Source organism: Mangifera indica, chromosome 3 (genome assembly GCF_011075055.1).
Source record: "Mangifera indica cultivar Alphonso chromosome 3, CATAS_Mindica_2.1, whole genome shotgun sequence".
NCBI classification, from domain to species: domain Eukaryota; kingdom Viridiplantae; phylum Streptophyta; class Magnoliopsida; order Sapindales; family Anacardiaceae; genus Mangifera; species Mangifera indica.
This window is the reverse complement of record NC_058139.1, coordinates 5,305,803-5,326,778: the sequence shown is the minus strand read 5'-3', so window position 1 is coordinate 5,326,778 and position 20,976 is coordinate 5,305,803. Positions and strand designations below refer to the sequence as shown.

At 33.9% G+C, this 20,976-nt stretch overlaps 4 protein-coding genes across 4 annotated transcripts; 3 read left to right on the top strand and 1 right to left on the bottom strand.

Annotated features, from left to right (window-relative positions):
* Positions 1 to 1,241: 1,241 nt before the first annotated feature.
* Positions 1,242 to 3,542, bottom strand: LOC123210880 (pollen receptor-like kinase 4). Its single transcript, XM_044629369.1, has 3 exons — positions 2,885 to 3,542; positions 2,130 to 2,774; positions 1,242 to 1,987 (listed from the first exon to the last, which is right to left on the bottom strand). Exons 1-3 carry the CDS (start codon positions 3,540 to 3,542, stop codon positions 1,350 to 1,352), a joined length of 1,941 nt encoding a protein of 646 aa, XP_044485304.1. The 3' UTR covers positions 1,242 to 1,349.
* Positions 3,543 to 4,846: 1,304 nt separating this feature from the next.
* Positions 4,847 to 8,394, top strand: LOC123212359 (U2 small nuclear ribonucleoprotein B'' 2-like). Its single transcript, XM_044631464.1, has 5 exons — positions 4,847 to 5,026; positions 5,440 to 5,612; positions 6,812 to 6,905; positions 7,498 to 7,580; positions 7,933 to 8,394. The coding sequence occupies exons 1-5, from the start codon at positions 4,948 to 4,950 to the stop codon at positions 8,203 to 8,205; spliced, it is 702 nt and encodes a 233-aa protein (XP_044487399.1). The 5' UTR covers positions 4,847 to 4,947; the 3' UTR covers positions 8,206 to 8,394.
* Positions 8,395 to 8,948: 554 nt separating this feature from the next.
* Positions 8,949 to 12,873, top strand: LOC123212358 (F-box/LRR-repeat protein 3-like). Its single transcript, XM_044631463.1, has 7 exons — positions 8,949 to 9,768; positions 10,804 to 10,929; positions 11,063 to 11,167; positions 11,251 to 11,644; positions 11,718 to 11,847; positions 11,993 to 12,287; positions 12,372 to 12,873. The coding sequence occupies exons 1-7, from the start codon at positions 9,133 to 9,135 to the stop codon at positions 12,624 to 12,626; spliced, it is 1,941 nt and encodes a 646-aa protein (XP_044487398.1). The 5' UTR covers positions 8,949 to 9,132; the 3' UTR covers positions 12,627 to 12,873.
* Positions 12,874 to 15,179: 2,306 nt separating this feature from the next.
* On the top strand, positions 15,180 to 17,946 carry LOC123210570 (probable WRKY transcription factor 26). Its single transcript, XM_044629011.1, has 5 exons — positions 15,180 to 15,582; positions 16,056 to 16,238; positions 16,324 to 16,865; positions 16,961 to 17,122; positions 17,213 to 17,946. Exons 1-5 carry the CDS (start codon positions 15,256 to 15,258, stop codon positions 17,637 to 17,639), a joined length of 1,641 nt encoding a protein of 546 aa, XP_044484946.1. The 5' UTR covers positions 15,180 to 15,255; the 3' UTR covers positions 17,640 to 17,946.
* The last annotated feature ends 3,030 nt before the right edge of the window (positions 17,947 to 20,976 follow it).

Here is a 20,976-nt window from a genome sequence, read left to right as displayed (position 1 = left end):
AACAATAACATATTAGGTAAACGAATAAAATAATATATTACGTCAGATAAAATGTAAATAGTAAACAATCATTTAGTAAGATGAATGTTCATTCTAACGATTATTTAATTCAAAAATATATAAAAAAAGGTACATATTACACGATGTCATTATTTCATACCCAATCAAAAACTTACCAAACCGTTGTTTTTGTGAATTTTGACAACCAAAAAAGGATTTCGACAAGAGAACTTGATCGAAGGAGTGTTTCGACATCAAATTTATAGGCTAGACTTCCAAATAAGTAGAGAATTTAGATTGAGTAATAATATACGTACATATCTGAAATATACAAATAAATATATATTTATATATGTCATCATATAATTAAATATTATTTTATCTTTAATTTAAAATTATTCAATCATATGATGATATATATTAAATATATATTTATTTATGTACTCAAAATAAATATATATAGTTTTATTGTTTTAAATTTTTATTTACATTGATACTCTGACGGATATTTGGGTTGAATTATGATTATGATATATGAGAATTTATACATAATTACACGAGGTTATGAATTATAAAATTAACGTCATTAAGGACATGTCAAAAAAAAACACCAATAAGAACAAACAAATTCAACCTTACAATTAGACAATGAAACAAAAAAATAAATATATAGATTATACTTATGCTTTTAGGTAAAATACAACGATCATGTTCATTTAGTCTTTAGATAAGAAAGGGCATACACTTAGTTTATCAGTAAATCAATGAAAATTCCATTAGAGTTGTTTATCCAAATTAACAAAAACTATTAGAATGCATAATTTCTTACATTTTGTAAGAACCAGACACTGACAAACTTCTCTAATACTAGTTATAATGTTTGAATTAACCTGCATGTGCACTGCTTGGTTACTGATTTGCAAAAATCTTTTTTGTTTGCCAACTAAGGCTGATGCTGATGAATAAAGCCATTTGCAGGTTGAGCATAAAAATTGAATACAGAAGGTATATCTTCCCTCTAATTATGAACAGTAATATGTATATAAATAATATACATAATTTTATATATAAATAATTATATGTCACCATATGATTAGGTAGCTTTAAATTAGAAATAAAATAATACCCAATCACATAATGATTTATCATTATTTGTATATAAAGTTGCATATTATTATATATATGAAGCCATGCATACAACTTTACACAGGCCAACCACAAATACAACCTTTCCCTTAAGTTCCAGCTTCATGTTTCGTCCGGAATAGTACGATATTAATCATCTTTTGATAATCTGAAGCTGCAATCAGTTTGTTCATAATGTCAAAATATTTTTACATTCTTCGCAATTAGCCATTTAAGAAAGATGATTCTTCCTCAGGCATCACATTGCTCCTAAACAAATTCATTTTTCCATCCTCTTTTATCTCTTCAATCTTCTCAGCAGCCTCCTGTAATGTCATCCTTGTTTCAGCATCCTCTTCACAACAACTCAATCCAATCTTCAAAAGATTTATCATTTCACTCTTGTTATTCTTCACGTCGCCCATCTCTTTATCAAACACTTCGCTCAATCGTTTCTCTTTTGCCATTTGATTGACCCAAGTTGACAAACTTGTCTCACTATCATACTGTGTAAGAAGATAGTTTTCAGGAAACTTACCTGTGAGCACCTCAAGAATCAATATTCCAAGGCTCCATACATCAGACCTTTTTGAAATGTGACCAGTTCTTGCATACTCCGGGGATTTGTAGGCGATCATGTATTTATGAGCGCTGTCGGGGTTGATCACAGGTCTCAAAGCATAATCTGTCAAAAGAGGCTTAAAGGACTTGCCTAGAAGCACATTGGATGATTTTAGATGACCATAAGGTAAAATTGGGTTATGGAGTTCATTGTGAAGGTAGCACAATCCCTTCACCACGCCTTTTATGATCTTCAAGCGGCTTGGCCAATCAAGCCCTCGTTGGTTCGTTTTCTGTTTGGCTGCAAAGAAAAAAGTTACCCAACAAGCTAAGTTTAAGCATTGTAATTGCACATATAATTATCAAGCAATACTGCTTAGATACACATAATTTTCCTTTATAGCAATTGACAAGAATGAAGTTAGTAAAAACATGCTAATTACCATGAAGTTTATTGGCCAAGCTACCATTCTCCACAAACTCATAAATCAAGAGTTTCTCCTCTTTCCTATAGTAATAAGCTGTTAGAGGCAATAAATTTGGATGACTCAATCTCCCTATTCGTCTCATGTGATCATGAAAATCCTCTCTTCCAAACTTGCTCATTTGCTTATATCTCTTCACAACATACGTCACTCCAAATACACCCGTCTTGTATGAAGCACCAAAAGTCCCACTTCCCAAAACTTCTGCAGAGGATTTAAGCATGTCTTGTAGATCAAACTTCTGTAGATCTTCTCTTAGAAATATAAGCTTCCCGTTTTCAGATTTCTTTGGAGGCGGCTCCACTGCCTGAGGAGGGGGCTTAACTGCTACCTTTTCGTTTCCAAATGAACTTGCGCTGCCCATCTTGCCTAAATCTTCCAAGGATGAAGCTCGATCCATTTGTGCTTTTTGGCTTTTGCGGTAGAATATGACCGCCCACGCAGCTATAAGCATCAATACTATCGCTACAACTAACAAAATTAACACAAGTTTTAAAACAGATGCATTCTTCTGGCTAACCCCCGCCTGCCCGGGCAGCGGCGATGGGGATGGAGAGGGTGGCTGGCACGCCTCAAGAGGCTGCCCACATAACTTTTTGTTGCCTGCATTGCCCCGATTAATATCAATCAGATTCTAGAAATATCATATCGAGCAAAATGAAAGGTCAAAATCAAGAAGGACAGGTATAAAGTTGAGCTAAGTACAAATTTACCTGAAAATGATTCCGGATCCATTTTGCTTAGGCTGGCAGGGATTTCACCTTCCAATTCGTTGTTGGATAAATTTATCGTATGTAAACTTTTCTGGTTCAAATCGGGAACTTTTCCCTCAAACAGATTCTCTTCAAGCCTCAATTCCATAAGTTTAGGCAAGAGGGCAATCGATGAAGGAATCCGGCCAGACAGCTGATTGTTTGCCAAATATAATTTCTTCAACATAGGCATGCCCGCAAATGCATCATCCGGAATGGCCCCAGAAAATCTATTATTCGATAAATACAAAGCTTTCAATGAGCTCATTCTTTTCACATTAGGCAATGGACCGTCAAATTTATTGTTCATAACACTGAAAATACGTAAGGAACTTATTAAACCAAGAGAATCAACATCTATCAATCCTTTTAGCCCCATATGCTCAAGTTTTAACCCCCATAAACTCCCATTCGAACAAAGAACTCCATTCCAATTTGCATAATCCCAAGTACAAGGATTTATTTCAGGATTCCAATCATCGAGAGCACTTGTATCTTTAAGAGATTCCTTGAATTTTAATAGCAGATCAATATCTGATGCACCAAATGAAATTTCCCAGAATGGTATGATCAAAACAAGAACAATAAGAAATCTTGACGCTGGAATGTGCCCATTCATTGAAACTCATGAAATGTGAAAATTAATAACAACAACAAATAGTTTCAATGAGAATGATTTAGGGTTTCTGGAGCTTCCAACAGGCCGGAGGATTGAGAGGGAGAGAGAGTTGATCCCAAGATGAGCATGAAAATGCTAAGAATAGAAATGGGTGAAAAATTCCTTAACAAAATAAGTCACTGAGCTTATTTTTCTTGTGTGCCACCCAAAGAGAATTAGAAATTTTTGTGTGATTTGTAGGTAGGAGAAATCTAAGGAAGACCTTGTAATGTTGCTGATGATATTCTATTAATAGGATTAATTGTTAAAATTTCATTATATCTAATTACTGAGTCCTTTCAGATTTTTAGGTTGCAATTATATAATATATGAATACCGTATATCTATCCTTCCTTTTTTAGCTAACGTTAGCTTTTGTAAGTGAGGTGCTATAAAAATCCATAATTAATCCTCTATAACAATCTGCAAACATGAATCATAATAATTGTTAAACACAGAAATTTTAAAGACGACTAAACATGTGTGACCCATAGCGCAGAAGCTTTATAATTTACCATAGAAGCCATGAATGTGCCAATACTCTAGTGTATCTCAAGGTGCCTGTACAAGTTCAAGAATAAACCAAGACATGTATCAACAAACATAAACTTTTGCTTGCAATTTAGTTTCCTCCTAATATCCGCTCCATGTGTGTTAAAAATGGTCCAAAACGTAAAACCAAGCTAAACTACTTATAAATTATGTTCTGGTTTGGTTTGGCTTGAAGAACACTTTGATTCAATTTGAGAAATTTATAAACAACTTTATTTTTCATTACCATCTCCAATAATTATTATTCTTCTTCTCTAATGACTTTCTGACAGTTTCATTAATGAACAAAACAACTAATCAAGTAAATTGAGTTTAAGCATAAGTTAGCTATTCCATATTTGGGTCGAGTTCGAGTTAGTTTTTATTATTCAATTTAATTTGAATTTACACCTCTTCAAACACTACCAATAACTAAAACGCTAATTAATTTAAAGACATCACACAAAAACTCAACAAATCAACCTTGAAACCTAACTTTTTGAAAACTTTATAAGACAAAAAAATCATAAAAAAACAATTATTAATACACAAATCAAGTAAAATGTAATATCAAACCACGAAAACTATTCTTCTTTTGTGCGCTTATGAAGTCTAAGGTACTTGGCATTACCTTATGACATAAAAATGAACCCATAATCACAATATGGCCCAGACTTGTAACGAAAAGCCCAAAAAATTCTGCTAAACACTTTAGGCTAGGGCTCGGTCTGGTTCAAAGCCAAAATTTCTCCATTTCTCTCGCTTCCTCCCTCCCTCAGCACAAAAATTTCTACTTCTCTGGCTCTGGTTTCGTGGGGGTTTTAAGCTGTAAAAAATGGCATTGATTACTGGAGACATTCCTCCCAATCAATCTATTTACATTAAAAATCTCAACGAAAAGATCAAGAAAGAAGGTAATTTTTCCTCTCTTCTCCTTCTTCTTCTTTTTTTTTTTTTCTTCCTTTTTCTTTTTGTTTATAGAAGGGAAAAAGAGTACAACCAGAACTACAAGAGAATATAAAATCTTAAAAATCATGTTTTGGATCTCTTTTGCTTCTTAAAGAAGTCACTTTAAACTTTCGGGTTTAATAACCTTAACTTAGATTTTTCGCTTTTAGGGTTTCAGTTTTTTAATTAATTTTTTAATGCATTATTTGAGAAATTTTGTGTGGAATTTTCTCAGTTTTGTAGTGATTTGAGCATAGTCATGAATGGTTGGTGATGTGGAAGAAATTAGGGTAGAAAACAGAACATGTATGTGGGTTTATAATTTAGGGTTTAAGTTATTATGGTGTTGATGATATATTCTTGTTTTGTGATTTGATAGAACTGAAGAGGTCCCTTTATTGTTTGTTCTCGCAATATGGAAGGATTTTGGATGTTGTTGCTTTGAAGACGCCGAAGCTTCGTGGACAAGCTTGGGTTGTGTTTAGTGAAGTGACAGCAGCAAGTAATGCAGTGCGGCAAATGCAAAATTTTCCCTTTTATGATAAGCCTATGGTGCGTTTTAGTAATCCCATTTGCTTATGCGCTTTATATCTACTATCGTATTCATGTCTGGTTTGTGAATGTGCTTGTTAGATTCTTTCATGTTGAAATTAGGTTTAACCATGTCTTTTGTCCCAGTCGTGTATGTTTCATTATTAATTAAGACTGTGAGAGGATGTTGGTCGGTGATTGTAATCCTCTTACTTTGATCACTTCAGTTTTCCACTTTGAATTATTGTACTTGCTCCTGTTAAAATTGCATTGGGTTCTCTAGGAGCTATCAAGCTCCCATTGTCCAAAGACTTATGCAGTGATTTTTTTGTTACAATTTGGAGAACTATCTGCAGGAAATTACTTAATTCAGTGTTTGTAAATAGAATTCATTTTAGTTTGCATGGCCAACAATTTGGAATTATAATGCAATTTGGAATGGTGTCTTTACATAAAATTGATAGGAGTAAACATTTGGTATCTTGTGATTCTTCTTCTTGTGGATCTTACCAAACTCAATGATTTAGAAGCAAGTCAGAGTTTTCTAGGAATTAATTACTTGATTTATTGTAATGGCAGCCATTCATGCCAAGCCTTTTCCCAACTCTTGCAAGTACTACTGCTAGGAGCTGACATTGTGGAAGTATAAGGAAAAGAGCTTGAACATAGTAGCACAGTCAGTTATGTTAAGAGCACTGATCTATACAAAATAAGTTAATGAGAGTAATTCATTAGGCAATTGGAAACCTGTGATTCTTGAAAACTCTTGATCACTCGTGTCTTTTTGAACTTTATAGACGCATTTGCACCTACCTGATAACCAACCAGACAGGGAGAATTATTTCTAGATAAGCTTGAGACACTACATATGCATTCATCTGTAAGGGCAATCCTTCATTTGCGTCATTCATATAACAGAATGATATTTTTATTAGATAACCCCATAATCGTGCATCATGTGGTGTTCTACATTGTGGAATCTTTTGACTTCATTTGTTGTGCATGACCTGCACTTTATGAATTCTGAACTAAATGAATGAATAATTTTTGTTATTTTTGTTGTATCAGCCCATTCAACGGGTTTTAAATTAAAGATTGGTGCCTTTATCTTCCAAGGCATCTTTGCAGCAGTAGTGGGTGTTTTATGCTGTAATTGTGATGTGCAGAAGTTTTCTGAACTTGACATTTGAAGTTGACATTGTGAATGAAATGTGGTGCAGAGAATTCAATATGCCAAAACAAAGTCAGACTGTGTTGCTAAAGCAGATGGAAGCTTTGTCCCAAGAGAGAAAAAGAAGAAGCAAGAAGAGAAGGGTATGTATAACATGATATGCTATTTTCTATAGTGCTAACACTTTTCAGTGATATATCAAATGTTATTCATTATTTAAAGTTCAATAATATCTTTCTCTCAAGTAGCCAAGTAAAAATGTATGGTGGTTTAACTCTGTATTTAAGCCTTAGACTTCTAGCTAAACTGATACATGAATGGATTGACTTGAATTTGGATTATGGTTGTTAGAACAAGATGTGTTAGGCTTCTTTTGAGATTTCTGATATTCAGTCAAATTACAATGCTTGGTCGGCCATGGTCCCTAATTAATTATATGGCAATGTGCATCAAAGAGGCTTCAACGGGCTTTCTTTTGTTATGGCGTCATTCTCTTATAGGACAATTCAATCATTCCTTATTCAGAAAATCTTTATCATGGTTCATAGACATTTACATGGTCCAAAAAATGTGTTTGAACAGTATAGTTTACAAAATACTATTATCTTTTAAATTGCACCTCAAACTAAGTGGTTCCCTATATCTTTATTATGGCAAAACACATACTTGTTATACTCGCTTATAGTGAAAGGATAAATATCTGTGAAATTTCCTTGATATAAGTTATATCTGCAGCTGAACGAAAGAGACGCGCTGAAGAAGCACAGCAATCTGGTATCGCTAATGGTGCAGGTGCTGAAAGGAATGGTGGCCCAGCTGTAAGTTTATTCTTTTTATGCTTAATGATATCATTCATAGTCCATGTATACTTCTATGTGCATGTGTCTGAGATGGTCGTTGGAATATTATGGCTTTTAGAATTCTATTGACAATAATAAAACCATCTCACATGAGTATCTATAAAAAGTTGGTTATCAGATCAGTTTTGGATGTACCAATAAGCTTTAGATGTCATATGCTGGAATGATAGACCATAGATTTCACTTGGAACTTGCTAGTAATACATCACCCATGCTTGTAATATTCAGATTTTGAAGGGAGAATTTGTGCATTATTTAATATGCTCCTTTAAAGATTTTGCTTATCATAGATTTTGTGTGCTTCTTGCAGGCCTCTTTCAGAAATGCAGGTTCACAAGAATCTGTTGCACCAAACAATATACTCTTCATACAGAATTTGCCCCACGAAACCACTGGCTCTATGCTTGAAATGCTTTTCCAGCAATATCCAGGATTCAGAGAAGTCCGAATGATTGAAGCAAAGCCAGGTATTGCTTTCGTAGAGTTCGAAGATGATGTTCAATCTTCCATGGCCATGCAGGCCCTTCAGGGATTCAAAATCACCCCTCAGAATCCCATGGCTATCACCTTTGCCAAAAAATGATGAATCCATTTCCTGTTCCGCTGCTTTCATTTCGTCCCATAATTTTAGCAAGGCTATGTAATTTTACTAGATTTTTTTAACATTGTAGTTATGTAGATCCTGGTTTTCCAATACATTTGATTTTTCAATTTACATGGAGGTTTCAGAACAAATGCTGCATTGACATATATAAGAATATTGTTAATCCTACGAATGCACTTCCTATAGTTGTATAATTTATCATTCCAGTCAATCTGATGATTTAAATAGCTGGAGGGATATTTTTTTTATTATTATTATTATTTTGGAGAGAATAGGATTTTGTATTCTACATTTAATGAGGAGGACCGGTATTCCTTTCAAATTATTTTCAGGGATGGAAAACTAAAGTGACAGTTGTTTGAGCCAGTCACGAATTGTGAACCTTTATTGGTGCGTGATTTTAAGACTCCTCTGAGCGCGTGGTGAGAGAAAAGACAGAGTATAGTGATTATTAATGCCGTACCATGTGCACTTAATTTGTCCTTCCTCATATGATACTTCCCCAAGTAGCATCGTTCCTTCTGTGTCGTCTGTTGTTTGTATATATATATTTTCTCTTCCGTTTTCTAAATCTGTTTTCCCTAAAATACCCTCCCTCTTTTTTTTAATATATTATAAGACTTTAATCTCTTAACTAATTGTTATTATCAAACAATAATTAAAAAAAAAAAGGGGAATTTTGTGATGGAAATTGTTTATAAATTCCAAAAGAGGAGTCTAGTAGTGTAATTTGACATACAAAGTCGTCTTCTTCATTATTGATCAACCTAACCAACTCGCCCACTGTTTTCTGTTAACCGTTACGTCAATTACATCAGAATCTTCAGATCCCCATTATCCAAACTAAATCTTCCTCCTGATAACTCAAACTCATTTCATGAATCTCCATGAAAAAAACCAACCAAAATGCCTCAACCTCACAATAATAGCCCCTTTGATATGCTCCCAGACGAGATCATTTTCACCATTCTTGACCAACTGAAAACTCACCCTTTTGCTAACAAGTCATTCTCTCTCACTTGCAAAGCCTTTTACTTCATCGAGTCTCGTCACCGAAGAACTCTCAAGCCTCTCTGCGCTCAACTCTTACAAAGAACCTCGTTTCGATACCCTTTCGTTGCACAACTTGATCTCTCGCTTTGTGCACAAGTTGATGATAATGCATTGAATATTGTTTCATCCTCATCAACATGGAAGTACACTTTGAGCTCCGTGAACCTTTCGAGATCTAGGTTGTTTAGTGAAGTGGGGTTATCGAGTTTGTGTGTAAATTGTGTCAATTTGGTTGAACTAGACTTGTCGAATATGTCAGAAGTGGGAGATGTTGCGGCTGTAGCAATTGCGGAAGCTAAGAATTTGGAGAGGTTGTGGTTGGCAAGGTGTAAGTTAATAACTGATATGGGGATTGCACGCGTAGCCATTGGTTGTAGAAAGCTGAAGTTACTTTCTTTGAAATGGTGCTTGCGTATTGGTGATTTGGGGGTGGGTTTGGTTGCTCTGAAGTGCAAAGAGATTAGGACTTTGGATCTCTCTCACTTACCGGTAACAGAATTTAGTCTTTTCTCTTTCCTGTTTCTGGTTTTTGTTTTTCTGTTTGGTGCCTGGGAAAGTTAAGAGAATGAAACGAGAAGAGTGTGCTTCATTTTGTCTAGTGTTAATTGCTTTTTGATTCACAGTAATATCTAGCTAATGAACTGATTAAGAAATATATTGCTTTAAGTGTTTGGTATTTGATTGAATGGTCAATTACTCTATTTTCATTAATAATACCTTTTAATTCAATGAAATGTATTTGTTTTGCTCTGAGGAATTTTATGTTCATGAATCCTATCCATCTAATTGATGTTTTCCGCTATCTGATTTCACAATGATTCATTTTATCTTAGACTAACTAAACTGAGTGAACAAGTCAAGTTTCAACAGGGATTGAGATGCAGAATATTAAAGTTGAATTTGAGTTTTGGATTTCGGTTTTACATAATTTTCTCTGATATGTAATGTGAACTGTTTGTTGTTGTTTATAGAGTTTACTTCTTAATCTAATTCTTTTTATCTAACATGGGCTGATCTTGGGCTTGGTTTCTTTGCTGTGACATTGCAGTTTTGGAAAAGTAGATTTTGCTGGATAGTTTCTTTAAAATCTGTCTCAAGCATTAATTTCTTTTTACATTCTAAGATTTGATCAGGGGACTTTCATCATTTCTTTTTTGAATTTAGACATAATTTTTTATTGTTCAGGTCATGATCATATAATATCGTTTTTCAGTGCTTTAGAGTGGTAGGGTAAATGACAGAGTTGACAAATCTTTATTCAAGAAGTGCCATGGTTATGGGAGCCACATTTTGGAACAAAAGCCAATGACACTTAAATAATGAAACGAAGCATAAAGTTCAACTATGGGATAGGCTAGAAAGAGAATTCTTATAGTTAGCAATCTATATAATACAACAGTATAGCTTTTATTTAGTGCAAGCTGAGGAACTAATTAATTTATCCTTATTTTTACTCTTTCCAGTTAGTGGGCATTTGATCAAGTGGAAACTTGAAAGTTCATTTTTTTTTTTTTTGAATTGCAGATCACAGAGCATTGTCTCCGGTCAGTCATGCAACTACAATATCTTGAAGATTTGATTCTTGAGGGATGCCACACTATCGATGATGACGGCCTTGCTACACTTGAGCAAAGTTGCAAGTCCCTAAAGGCATACTTACGTTTCATTTTTGTTAATTAAAGTATATACAGTAGAAAATTGAATCATTAGTTAGGTCTGTTTTGAGATAAAACTATATTGACACTTTTTGCTATCAAAATTCTTCAATTCTCGAAATTTACAGGTTCTGAATATGGCTAAATGTGAAAACATAAGTCATGTTGGTTTTTCTTGTCTGACGAATGGTGCTGCTTCCCTACAGCAGCTTACTTTAGCTTACAGCTTGACAGTAAGTATGAGACTTCTATAGTCATTTCCATATTATTACAAGTGTTCTTGATCTCATTCTATGCATCTTTAATGATATTACAGTTCACTGCTGATCTCTCAAAATGTCTGCAAAATTTCCCTGCATTGCAGTCGGTTAAGTTAGATGGTTGTTCTTTCACTTGTTCTGGGATAACAACTATTGGAAATTGGTGTGCTCCACTCAAAGAATTGAGTTTAAGAGCGTGCTCAGGATTAACTGATGACCAGCTCTCTTTTCTTGTGCGATCACATAAAGAATTGAGGAAGTTAGACATAACATGCTGCCGTGAGATAACATATGTCTCCATTGATGACATTACAAATTCTTGCACCTCACTCACTTCTCTGAGGATGGAGTGTTGTAGCTCAGTTTCAAAGGAAGCCTTTACGTTGATTGGACAGCGTTGCCACTATTTAGAGGAATTGGATGTCACAGATAATGGAATCGATGATGAAGGTTTTCTTTGGTCACAACCTTTCATCTCTAGGAATTAGGCGTTCTATTAATGACATTTGTAATATTTCTGCAGGTTTAAAGTCCATCTCAAAATGTTCAAAAATTTTGATCTTAAAACTAGGGATTTGCTCAAACATAACTGATGCTGGACTCACATATGTTGGTAGAGGTTGTTCAAAGCTAAAGGTGCTTGACTTGTACAGGTTTGTATACTTCGTCCTCTTTCCTGCACTGTTGGCTAATATTTGTTGGAATGTTTTGGCATTTTTCTTCTACATTTTCTCCATAACTGCATATGCCAGATATTATTTATTTCTGAAATGATCTTATAGTTGTTATTTTATATAGTTCGACAGGAATAACCGACATGGGCATAGCAGCCATTTCCCATGGTTGTTCTTCACTTGAGGAGGTCAATATAGCTTATAATGACAGAATTACCGATGCCTCTTTAACATCATTGTCTAAATGTTCAAATTTAAAAGTTCTTGAAATTCGGGGATGCACTCATATCTCATCGGTGGGCCTTTCAGCCATATCCATGGGATGTAGGCAACTTACAGTGCTGGACATTAAGAAGTGCTTCAACATTAATGATAATGCAATGCTTCCACTCGCTCTATATTCCCTAAACTTGAAACAGGTTTGCTCTTCCCTTTATCTTGTGTATTCAATAATTAAAGCGGATAAAAGAATTGATTATAGCATTGCATTTCTTTTATTGCAGATAAACTTGTCGTATTGTTCAGTAACAGATGCTGGACTCGTAACACTAGCTAACATCAACCACCTACAGAACATGGCTATATTGCATTTGGCGGGTGTGACTCCAAATGGCCTGGCTGCTGCTCTATTGGCCTGTCGAAGGTTGAATAAAGTGAAGCTCCATGCTTCCTTTAAACCATTACTTCATCAATCGTTCCTGGGTTACATGGAAGCCCGTGGTTGTGTGTTTCACTGGAGAGACAAAGCATTATTCTAGGTGCATCCTTGTAGCCTTATCAGAAATATCTTCGTAATTGTTTATATGAGAACTTCCATATGTTAAGATGTCATAATTGTTAGCTATTCCGGCTTCCACAAAAATTAGGCACAATCTTATGTTATGTATGAAAATTGATGTTTCTTCTTTCTCTTGTGTTTTCCTAAGAGGTCAAAGAATATATAAGTTGTATTATGGAACAATTTTTGACAGATTCAGCTGAAGATTAAAAAATATATCTTGAAAATGTTGGAGTTTTTTCTTGTTTCTTGGACTAAGAAGTAGAATGAATGAATTAGACCTTCAAAATTTCAACTGAGTTTAGTCTTTATGTGTTGACAGGCTTAATTTATATTTAAAAAGTGGGTAGTTGGATTATTTAACTAGGCTGGTTGAGGCTGCGTAGTAAAATGGAAATTGCCTATTTATCTGTTGCTTTTTTGTGAACAAATTGGCACAATTTCAGCTGGACTCCTTCAATGTGAAGAGTGTTAAAGTTGAAATTTGTGATGTTTTAATATTATAAAATAAATAGTTAGTACATTAACCCCCTTGCAATTTAATTAAATAACAAAAAGTCCTCTAAAATATTACAATTGTTTAGTTTTTTTAAATGTTAAAATATATATCTTTCTAACTCTAAAATAAAAGAAAAAATGTTTCTGTCGGAACGACAGTTCTTACCCTTAAAGTAAAAAATGTCCTCATAATAATATTAAAATTATGTAATGGTTATTTTACAATTTATCTAATAAATTCAGCAACAATACCATCACCATACAGTGCTGAAAATTCTCAGCCAAAAATAGGGTATTGTCCATCAAAATTGGAAGGTTTTGACATGAGAATTTTACCTCTGGAATGGAAGTAGTGCCTCTTGGTCCTTCTGTCTCGAGGGCTTGTGATGACCAGAATATGACTTATCGTAGATAAGACTTTCTGAAACCATCTCTGAAAACAAACAATCCTTCAAAGATACATCTAGTCCTCCATCCTCAAAGCTTCAGAGCTTCTAGTCACCCTTCTATAATCGTATTCAATGTCACAAGATTGTTGAGTCACAGAAATTTGTGACTAAACCATAGAATCGTATTCCACGAAAAAAGTCATGGGTTTGTGATTAAGTGACATATTCATCACTCACACACAAGAAATTTTTTCCCGGTTAGACTCTTTTGTCCAAATTTTTGTTGAAATAAAACCAAAATAAATTTTTCTCATATTTTAAACATTTCTTTGCAACTATTCTCTTTACATTTTTCAAGGTTTAAAGAAACTCTTCTAAATTAAAAAAACTACTATAGTCAATACCATTATTATCATTGTTGTCACCATGAACAATATCATAATAATTTCTTGTTACTATCGACAACCTCAATCAAATATTCAATCAAACAAACAAATCTATTAAAAATTCACTCAAATAAAAATATTTTTCAACATCCAAATAAAACAAAAACCCAATTAAGGATTAGAGAGTTAGATTTTAAAATGTTGGATCAACTTATGATTCTATATGAGTTAGACTTAATGATAAATATTAATCAACCAAATAAAACCCAATTCAATTTTAGATTAATTTAAAAACAATTCGAACGGGATTTCTTCATCCAAAAAGCTCAAGTCAAGCTCATTTTTTCTTGTTGTATCAGCTTGATGGACTATGTTGAAAATTACTGGTTCTAGAGAGTAAGACAAGTGAATTACATGTCGCCACCATATACCATCAAATAAATCAACAACATCTAATTTAAATATCGAAATTCTTTTTTTTTTTTTAATTCGGAAGAGGTTTTGTCCAAAATTTAATAATTGTTCAATGATGGAACATCTGAAAATTAATAATATAATGTTGGTTTTTATTTTATAGTTTTTGGTAATCGCTGTGAAAAAAAAAATATAAAATGGGTTAGCATGGAAATCATGGGTCCCGCTCTGAAAAAAAATCTTAATATTTCCAAAAATAGGTGGGACGGCGTACACTTCAAGAAACAACCCCTAGTCATAATTCACACGTTTTTACTTCTTCGGTCTCCTCCTCCATCTTACTCTTCCAGATGCTCTGCCACTTTCCATATCCACTGGGAAAAAAATCACAAAAGTATAAACTGAATTGTAAAAACAACTTCAATTTTACATGAGAATTTCAAAACATTTTTTGGATGTATAATTTTATTTATAAATAATTAAATTTTGTTTTTTGTAATTTTTTATTTTAAATATTATGTAAATCATATTTTAATTTTCAACAAAATTAAATAAAAATTAAAATATTTTAAAGAATTTCAATAGCCGTCCAAATTCTAGGAGGTGCAAAAGGGGAGCTCTCCGCTAATAAAGTATATTACGTGTGCCAACAAAAAGATATCTGAGTTTTTGATTGAGAGGTGAGTCAGCCGCCACTTAGTCAAACCCACGATTTTGACTCAAAATGTCCATTAACCCCCCATTTTTCAACGGTCAAACTTCATTAGCCTCCCCGACCGACCCCTCCTAAATCTCATTTCTATTATTTAAATAATTCACTAAATAAATTTATATCTGCTTCATTACGTAACCATCTTCTTCATTTTAATTTGAACGCAACCCAAAACTCAACTCAGCGCCTTCAGAGAAAAAAACTCCTTTCATGGCGTCTGCTTCTGGAAGCTTAGATACTATTGCCAATTCTTCCAACTTCACTCTCTCCGAACATCCCTTCATGTCCACCACTTATTTCACTGATCTTCTCGCCTCTCCAAAATCTCCCGATCATGATAACTATGATGAACTTAGTTGCACTGGTGGCTTATCGGATAGAAATGGCTCTGGTGTCCCTAAATTCAAGTCTATTCAGCCACCTTCTCTCCCAATCTCCCCACCTTCCATTTTTTCTCCCTCTTCTTTCTTCTCCATTCCTGCCGGCGTCAGCCTTGCTGAGCTCTTGGACTCCCCCGTCTTGTCAAACACAGCTAACGTAAGTTGAAATTTTTACGGCAGGAGATAATTTTACTCGTAATATTACTAATCTCATGAGCTATCCTCTTTTATTTATTTATTTGTATTATTTCTTTCTGTTTTAGTTTTTTGAGAATGACTCGTTTTCCTGTCAGTTTTTCTCAAACGTAATGTTTAAAATTTCCTTTTATCTTAACCCAAGTCCAATTCTTTCTCCGCTAGAATTATATATTATTTTTCGAACAATTTTATATATGAATATGTTTTAGTTGTGTTTGGCTTTTGAGTTTATGTAATTTTATAAGAAATGAACCTTTTTTTTTTTGGGTTATCTTTGAAATAGGTGAAGACTTGATTGACTTCATGAACATATGTATACTTTGATTATAAGATTCTGTTTTGTGGGTTACTTATTCATTATTTTGGGTATGTCTGATTGAAGCTTGTGATGATTTGTTAACTTCAATGGCATATTTTGGTTTATGTATACAGGTTTTGCCATCTCCAACAACAGGATCATTTCCATCTCAAGCCTTCAATTGGAAGACAAATTCTGGAAACAATCAGCAAGGTGTCAAACAGGAAGACAAAAACTTCCCTGATTTCTCTTTCCAGACCCAATCATTCAAACCCAACTCAACCATGTTTCAATCTTCTGCCATCACTGTTACAACTGTATGTAACATAAATTGAATTTTCTCTGGCTTTTTTTTTTTTTTTGGTGTGTATTTTTTGGTCTTAAATTTGCTCTTTTTCACAGGCACCACCACCAAAACAACAACGGAGCTACCATGACCCTGAGATTGGATCTCTTCAAACCAACAGCAATCAAAGCAACAATGGGTTCCAATCAGAATACGGAAACTATCGTCAGCAGAGGGAGAGTAGAAAATCTGATGATGGATACAATTGGAGGAAATATGGGCAAAAACAAGTGAAGGGAAGTGAAAATCCAAGAAGTTATTACAAGTGCACTTATCCCAATTGTCCCACAAAGAAGAAGGTTGAAAGATCTTTAGATGGACAAATAATTGAGACTGTTTATAGGGGTGGTCACAATCATCCGAAGCCTCAATCCACAAGGCGATCATCATCTTCATCGTTTAGTTCTAACGCAGTTCAACCTCCTGGTGATGCCCCGGATCCGTCATTTGCCACACATGGCAGTGGAAAAATGGACTCTTCTGCAACCCCGGAGAATTCTTCGATAACTGTCGGCGATGAAGATTTTGATCGAGGGTCGCAGAAGAGTAAACCAGAAGGAGATGAGTTTGAGGAATATGAACTTGAGGCCAAAAGATGGTAATTTGAGAATTAATTAATCATGTGGTGAACTTATTTGAGATTAGTGTTATTTGATGTGCTTATTAAATCTTAATTTCATTGATTAAATTCAGCAAAACTGAGATTGAAAATGAAGGCATTTCAGCTCCTGGAAGTAGAACGGTGAGAGAGCCTAGATGTGTGGTCCAAACAACGAGTGACATTGATATTCTTGACGATGGATATAGATGGAGGAAATATGGACAGAAAGTTGTTAAAGGAAATCCAAATCCAAGGTAAAATTAATATCAATTCCATTATTTAACAAAATGTTTTTTTATGGCTTAAGTAATTTATTGTTGCCTAATAAACTATCTAACTTTCAGGAACTACTACAAATGTACACATCCAGGATGTCCAGTGAGAAAGCATGTTGAGAGAGCATCTCATGATCTTAGAGCAGTGATCACAGCCTATGTAGGGAAGCACAACCACGATGTTCCAGCCGCTCGCAGCAGCAGCAGGCGGCCGTCATTGCCCGACAACGGTAACAAAATTGCGGCCATGCCGATAAGGGTTCAAGCTGCGAACCATCATTCTAATAACTCCATCAACAACCCCCTTAGCAATTTAAGGCAACCATCATCGGAAGTCCAACCACACTTCACCCTTGAAATGTTGCAAGCTCCCGGAGGTTTTGGATTTTCGAGGTTCGGAAATTCCGTAAATGAGACACAAGCGTCAGACAATTTGATGTCGAGGGCCAAGGATGAACCAGGGGATGACATCTTCTTTGAGTCATTGCTATACTGAATTAGTGGTTACTTAAGAATCAGAAAAATTAAAGGCTCAGGTTCATTTGTTGATTAATTTATGTTCAGATTGTTTGTTGTATATTTTAATTTCATTTGGATATGTATATTCACATAAGTGTAGGGGATATAAGTCTCTAGAACTTATTTTGAGTGTTTTGTGGCCTCTCTTTGACATATAACAAGAGAAGCCTCAATTCACTTCTTGTATGAAATATGTTGGTGAATCATCTTTGTCAAAAAATATTTTCTGGGAAATAAAAAACAAAAATCGTATTTATAATAAAACTATGTATATATATTTTGAATACATAAATGTATATACAATTATATGTGTTATTATATGATTTGATGATTTTAAATTAAAGATAAAATAATACATAATTATTTGATGATATATATAAATATATATAATTATATATTTAAAATAAATACATATAAAATTGCTTTTGTATTTAAATTGAATGCTTCATTGACCGAAATAGACTCCAATTTATGGCTGTGTTATCTAATTTTTAAATAAAATATAAGACTAATTTACTATATTATATTGCAAGCGTGAGTTTCAAATGAAAAGTCATGGTCATGTAAGCATGACTTTGACTTTAAAGTTTATGAGAGTAAACCACAAGTTGAACGTACGACTAAATTTTCGTGAGTTTATTATTTCAATTTAATTAATCATAAGAAAAAAATGTCACTTAATACATTATGAAATTGAGATTTTAATTCAATGATTATTACTCAATATATAAAAATTAAAATAAATAATTTCGGCATTACAACATTAGTTTTGAAATGAGGGAATTTCTTTTAGCTTTGTATATATATGTGTATATACAAAAATATAAATTTCAAAATTTACATTAACACGTGAAGACGGAGACGCTGGCCACTGGTCAACGATCACATGGTCGAGGAGGTTTTTGACTAGTCAAAATTGGAAGCTGAAAATAACTTGGTGAATTAGTGGGTCCATGCCAAGTCAACTTGTATTTGATAAGTGAAACATTGCTGATATCACCCATGGAGGAAAATATCATTTATGTTCCCTAAAGTAAAGTTTATCTCTTAGGAGACGGATGGGATGGGCTCACGGGAAATTTAAAATCAGGAGAAAAAGAAAATCAAAAGAAGAAAAACCCACGTTGGAAAGACAAATCAACAACATTTGTCGGTGCACTTCCTGAACCATGGGGCACGTTTATAAATTGTGGCCCCGTTCATAGAGGCTGAGACCCGACTTTCCCTTGGTTCATTTTATTTATTTATTTATGGGCTGTAGTTTCTTTGACTTTTTGGCTCGACTGTAGTTCCTTTGTTCAAGTACCTTTTTCTTCTCTTATTTATCTACAATTTTGAGCCATAAATGGTATTATTTTGAAGCATTTCTAAGAAGTTTTCCCTAAATTATTTACATTCATTCCCTCAATTCTCGTTCTGAATTTTCTTTCACTCACATTTTCCCAGTAGCCAAATACACTGGTTTAGAGGTTAGAAACTAACAAAATCAGTGAAGAAACATCAGATTCCTTGAACAATGTTTGCTGGGTCGGGGAATATTGATTGCTGATTTTATCTGCTTATTTCTCAAGGAAATAATTAATCTGGTAGAGGTTGTTGTTTCATCCATCTAACTTGTTGGATTGATGTTTCTGAAATATTTTTGAACGGAATTTGATCAACCTTTAACCTCTCTTTGCATTATGGCCCGTCCAAATCTTTTAGGATGTGATGATACTTAACTAATTTTTCTATTTGTCACTTCTATTGAGCTATCATTATTTTAACTTGTAATGGAAAGCAAGCCAATCTTTTCTAATTACTAAAAAAGGGTATGCATTCAGGATGTTAAAAAGTATTTTTAAGTTAAACCTAAAGTGGCAAAATGTAATTTTTTTTAGCAGTAAGATAGTAATATTACAAGCGCAATAAAAATTCAAACGCAGATTTTTTGTTTGAAAGTTTTAATATTTTATTAATTTTATTAATTCTTAAAGTCATAATATCAGAAGTTGATATGTAAAAAATCTCTTTAACATTTAATGTATTCCTAGACTAATTCAAATAAAAACCTAACCGATACAACCAACTAATGATGAAAGTCAATGATAAACCCCACAAATTAGCAATAGACTGATGCACACATATTACTTAAACCAATCATTTGTAATGCTTAAAAACGAATATGCATTCAGGATGTTAAAAAGTATTTTTAAGTTAAACCTAAAGTGGTAAAATGTAATTTTTTTCAACAGTCAGATAATAATATTACAAACATGATAAAAATTTAAACACATGTTTTCTCTTTAAAAATTATAATATTTCATTAATTTTGTTAACCTCTTAAGTTAAAAGATAAGATGTTGATACGTAGAAAATATCTTCAATATTTATTGTATTTTTAGACTAATTCAAATAAGAACATAATTGGTCCAACCAAACTAATGACGAAAGTCAATGATAAACCCCACAAATTAGCAATAGCATGATGCACACATATTACTTAAACTACTACTATTTATTTATTTTAGGCCAAAAGACTTATTCCCACCCAAGGTATAGTAAATTCCCGAATTCCTAAATTCCCACCTATCAACTTTCAAAAATCTAAACACCTATCCACAATCAAATTTCTGTTAAAAATTTTAATTAACATTAGGGGTAAAATCATTATGTAGCAAAAGAATTAAAGTTTTATCACATTTTTCTCCCTCATATTTGGAAACTTACATTTTCTCTTCAACCCAAGGTTTGAAAAGTGACAAAAACCCCCCTAGGGTTTGTTCCTCTTCCTCCGACTCCGATCTCTCCTTCCCTGACTGTTGGCCATCCTCCTTTCCGCTCTTATCTCTCCTTCGATCTCTCTCTATAGCCTCCCCGACCGTCTTCGATCGAAGACGAAGACGAAATCTCCTTCGTTTCAGATGAAGACGATCGGTCTTCTTCTAAGACAAAGATGCGTCGTCTTCGACTCTCAAACGAAGACCATCATCTGTGTCTAAGACGAAGACAATTTCGTTTGTCTCTAGTCAAAGACAGCCGAAGAGGCTATAGAGAGAGATCGAAGGAGAGATAAGAGGGAAAGGGAGGACAACCGATAGCTAGGGAAGGAGAGATCAACACTGGAGGAAGAGGAACAAACTCTAGGGGGGTTTTTGTCACTTTTCAAACCTTGGGTTGGGGGGAAATGTAAGTTTTTAAATATGAGAGAGAAAAATGTGATAAAACTTTAATTTTTTGCTAAATGATGATTTTACCCCTAACGTTAATTGAAATTTTTAATAGAAATTTGATTATAGGTGGGTGTTTAGGTCTTTCAAAGTTGGTGGGTGGAA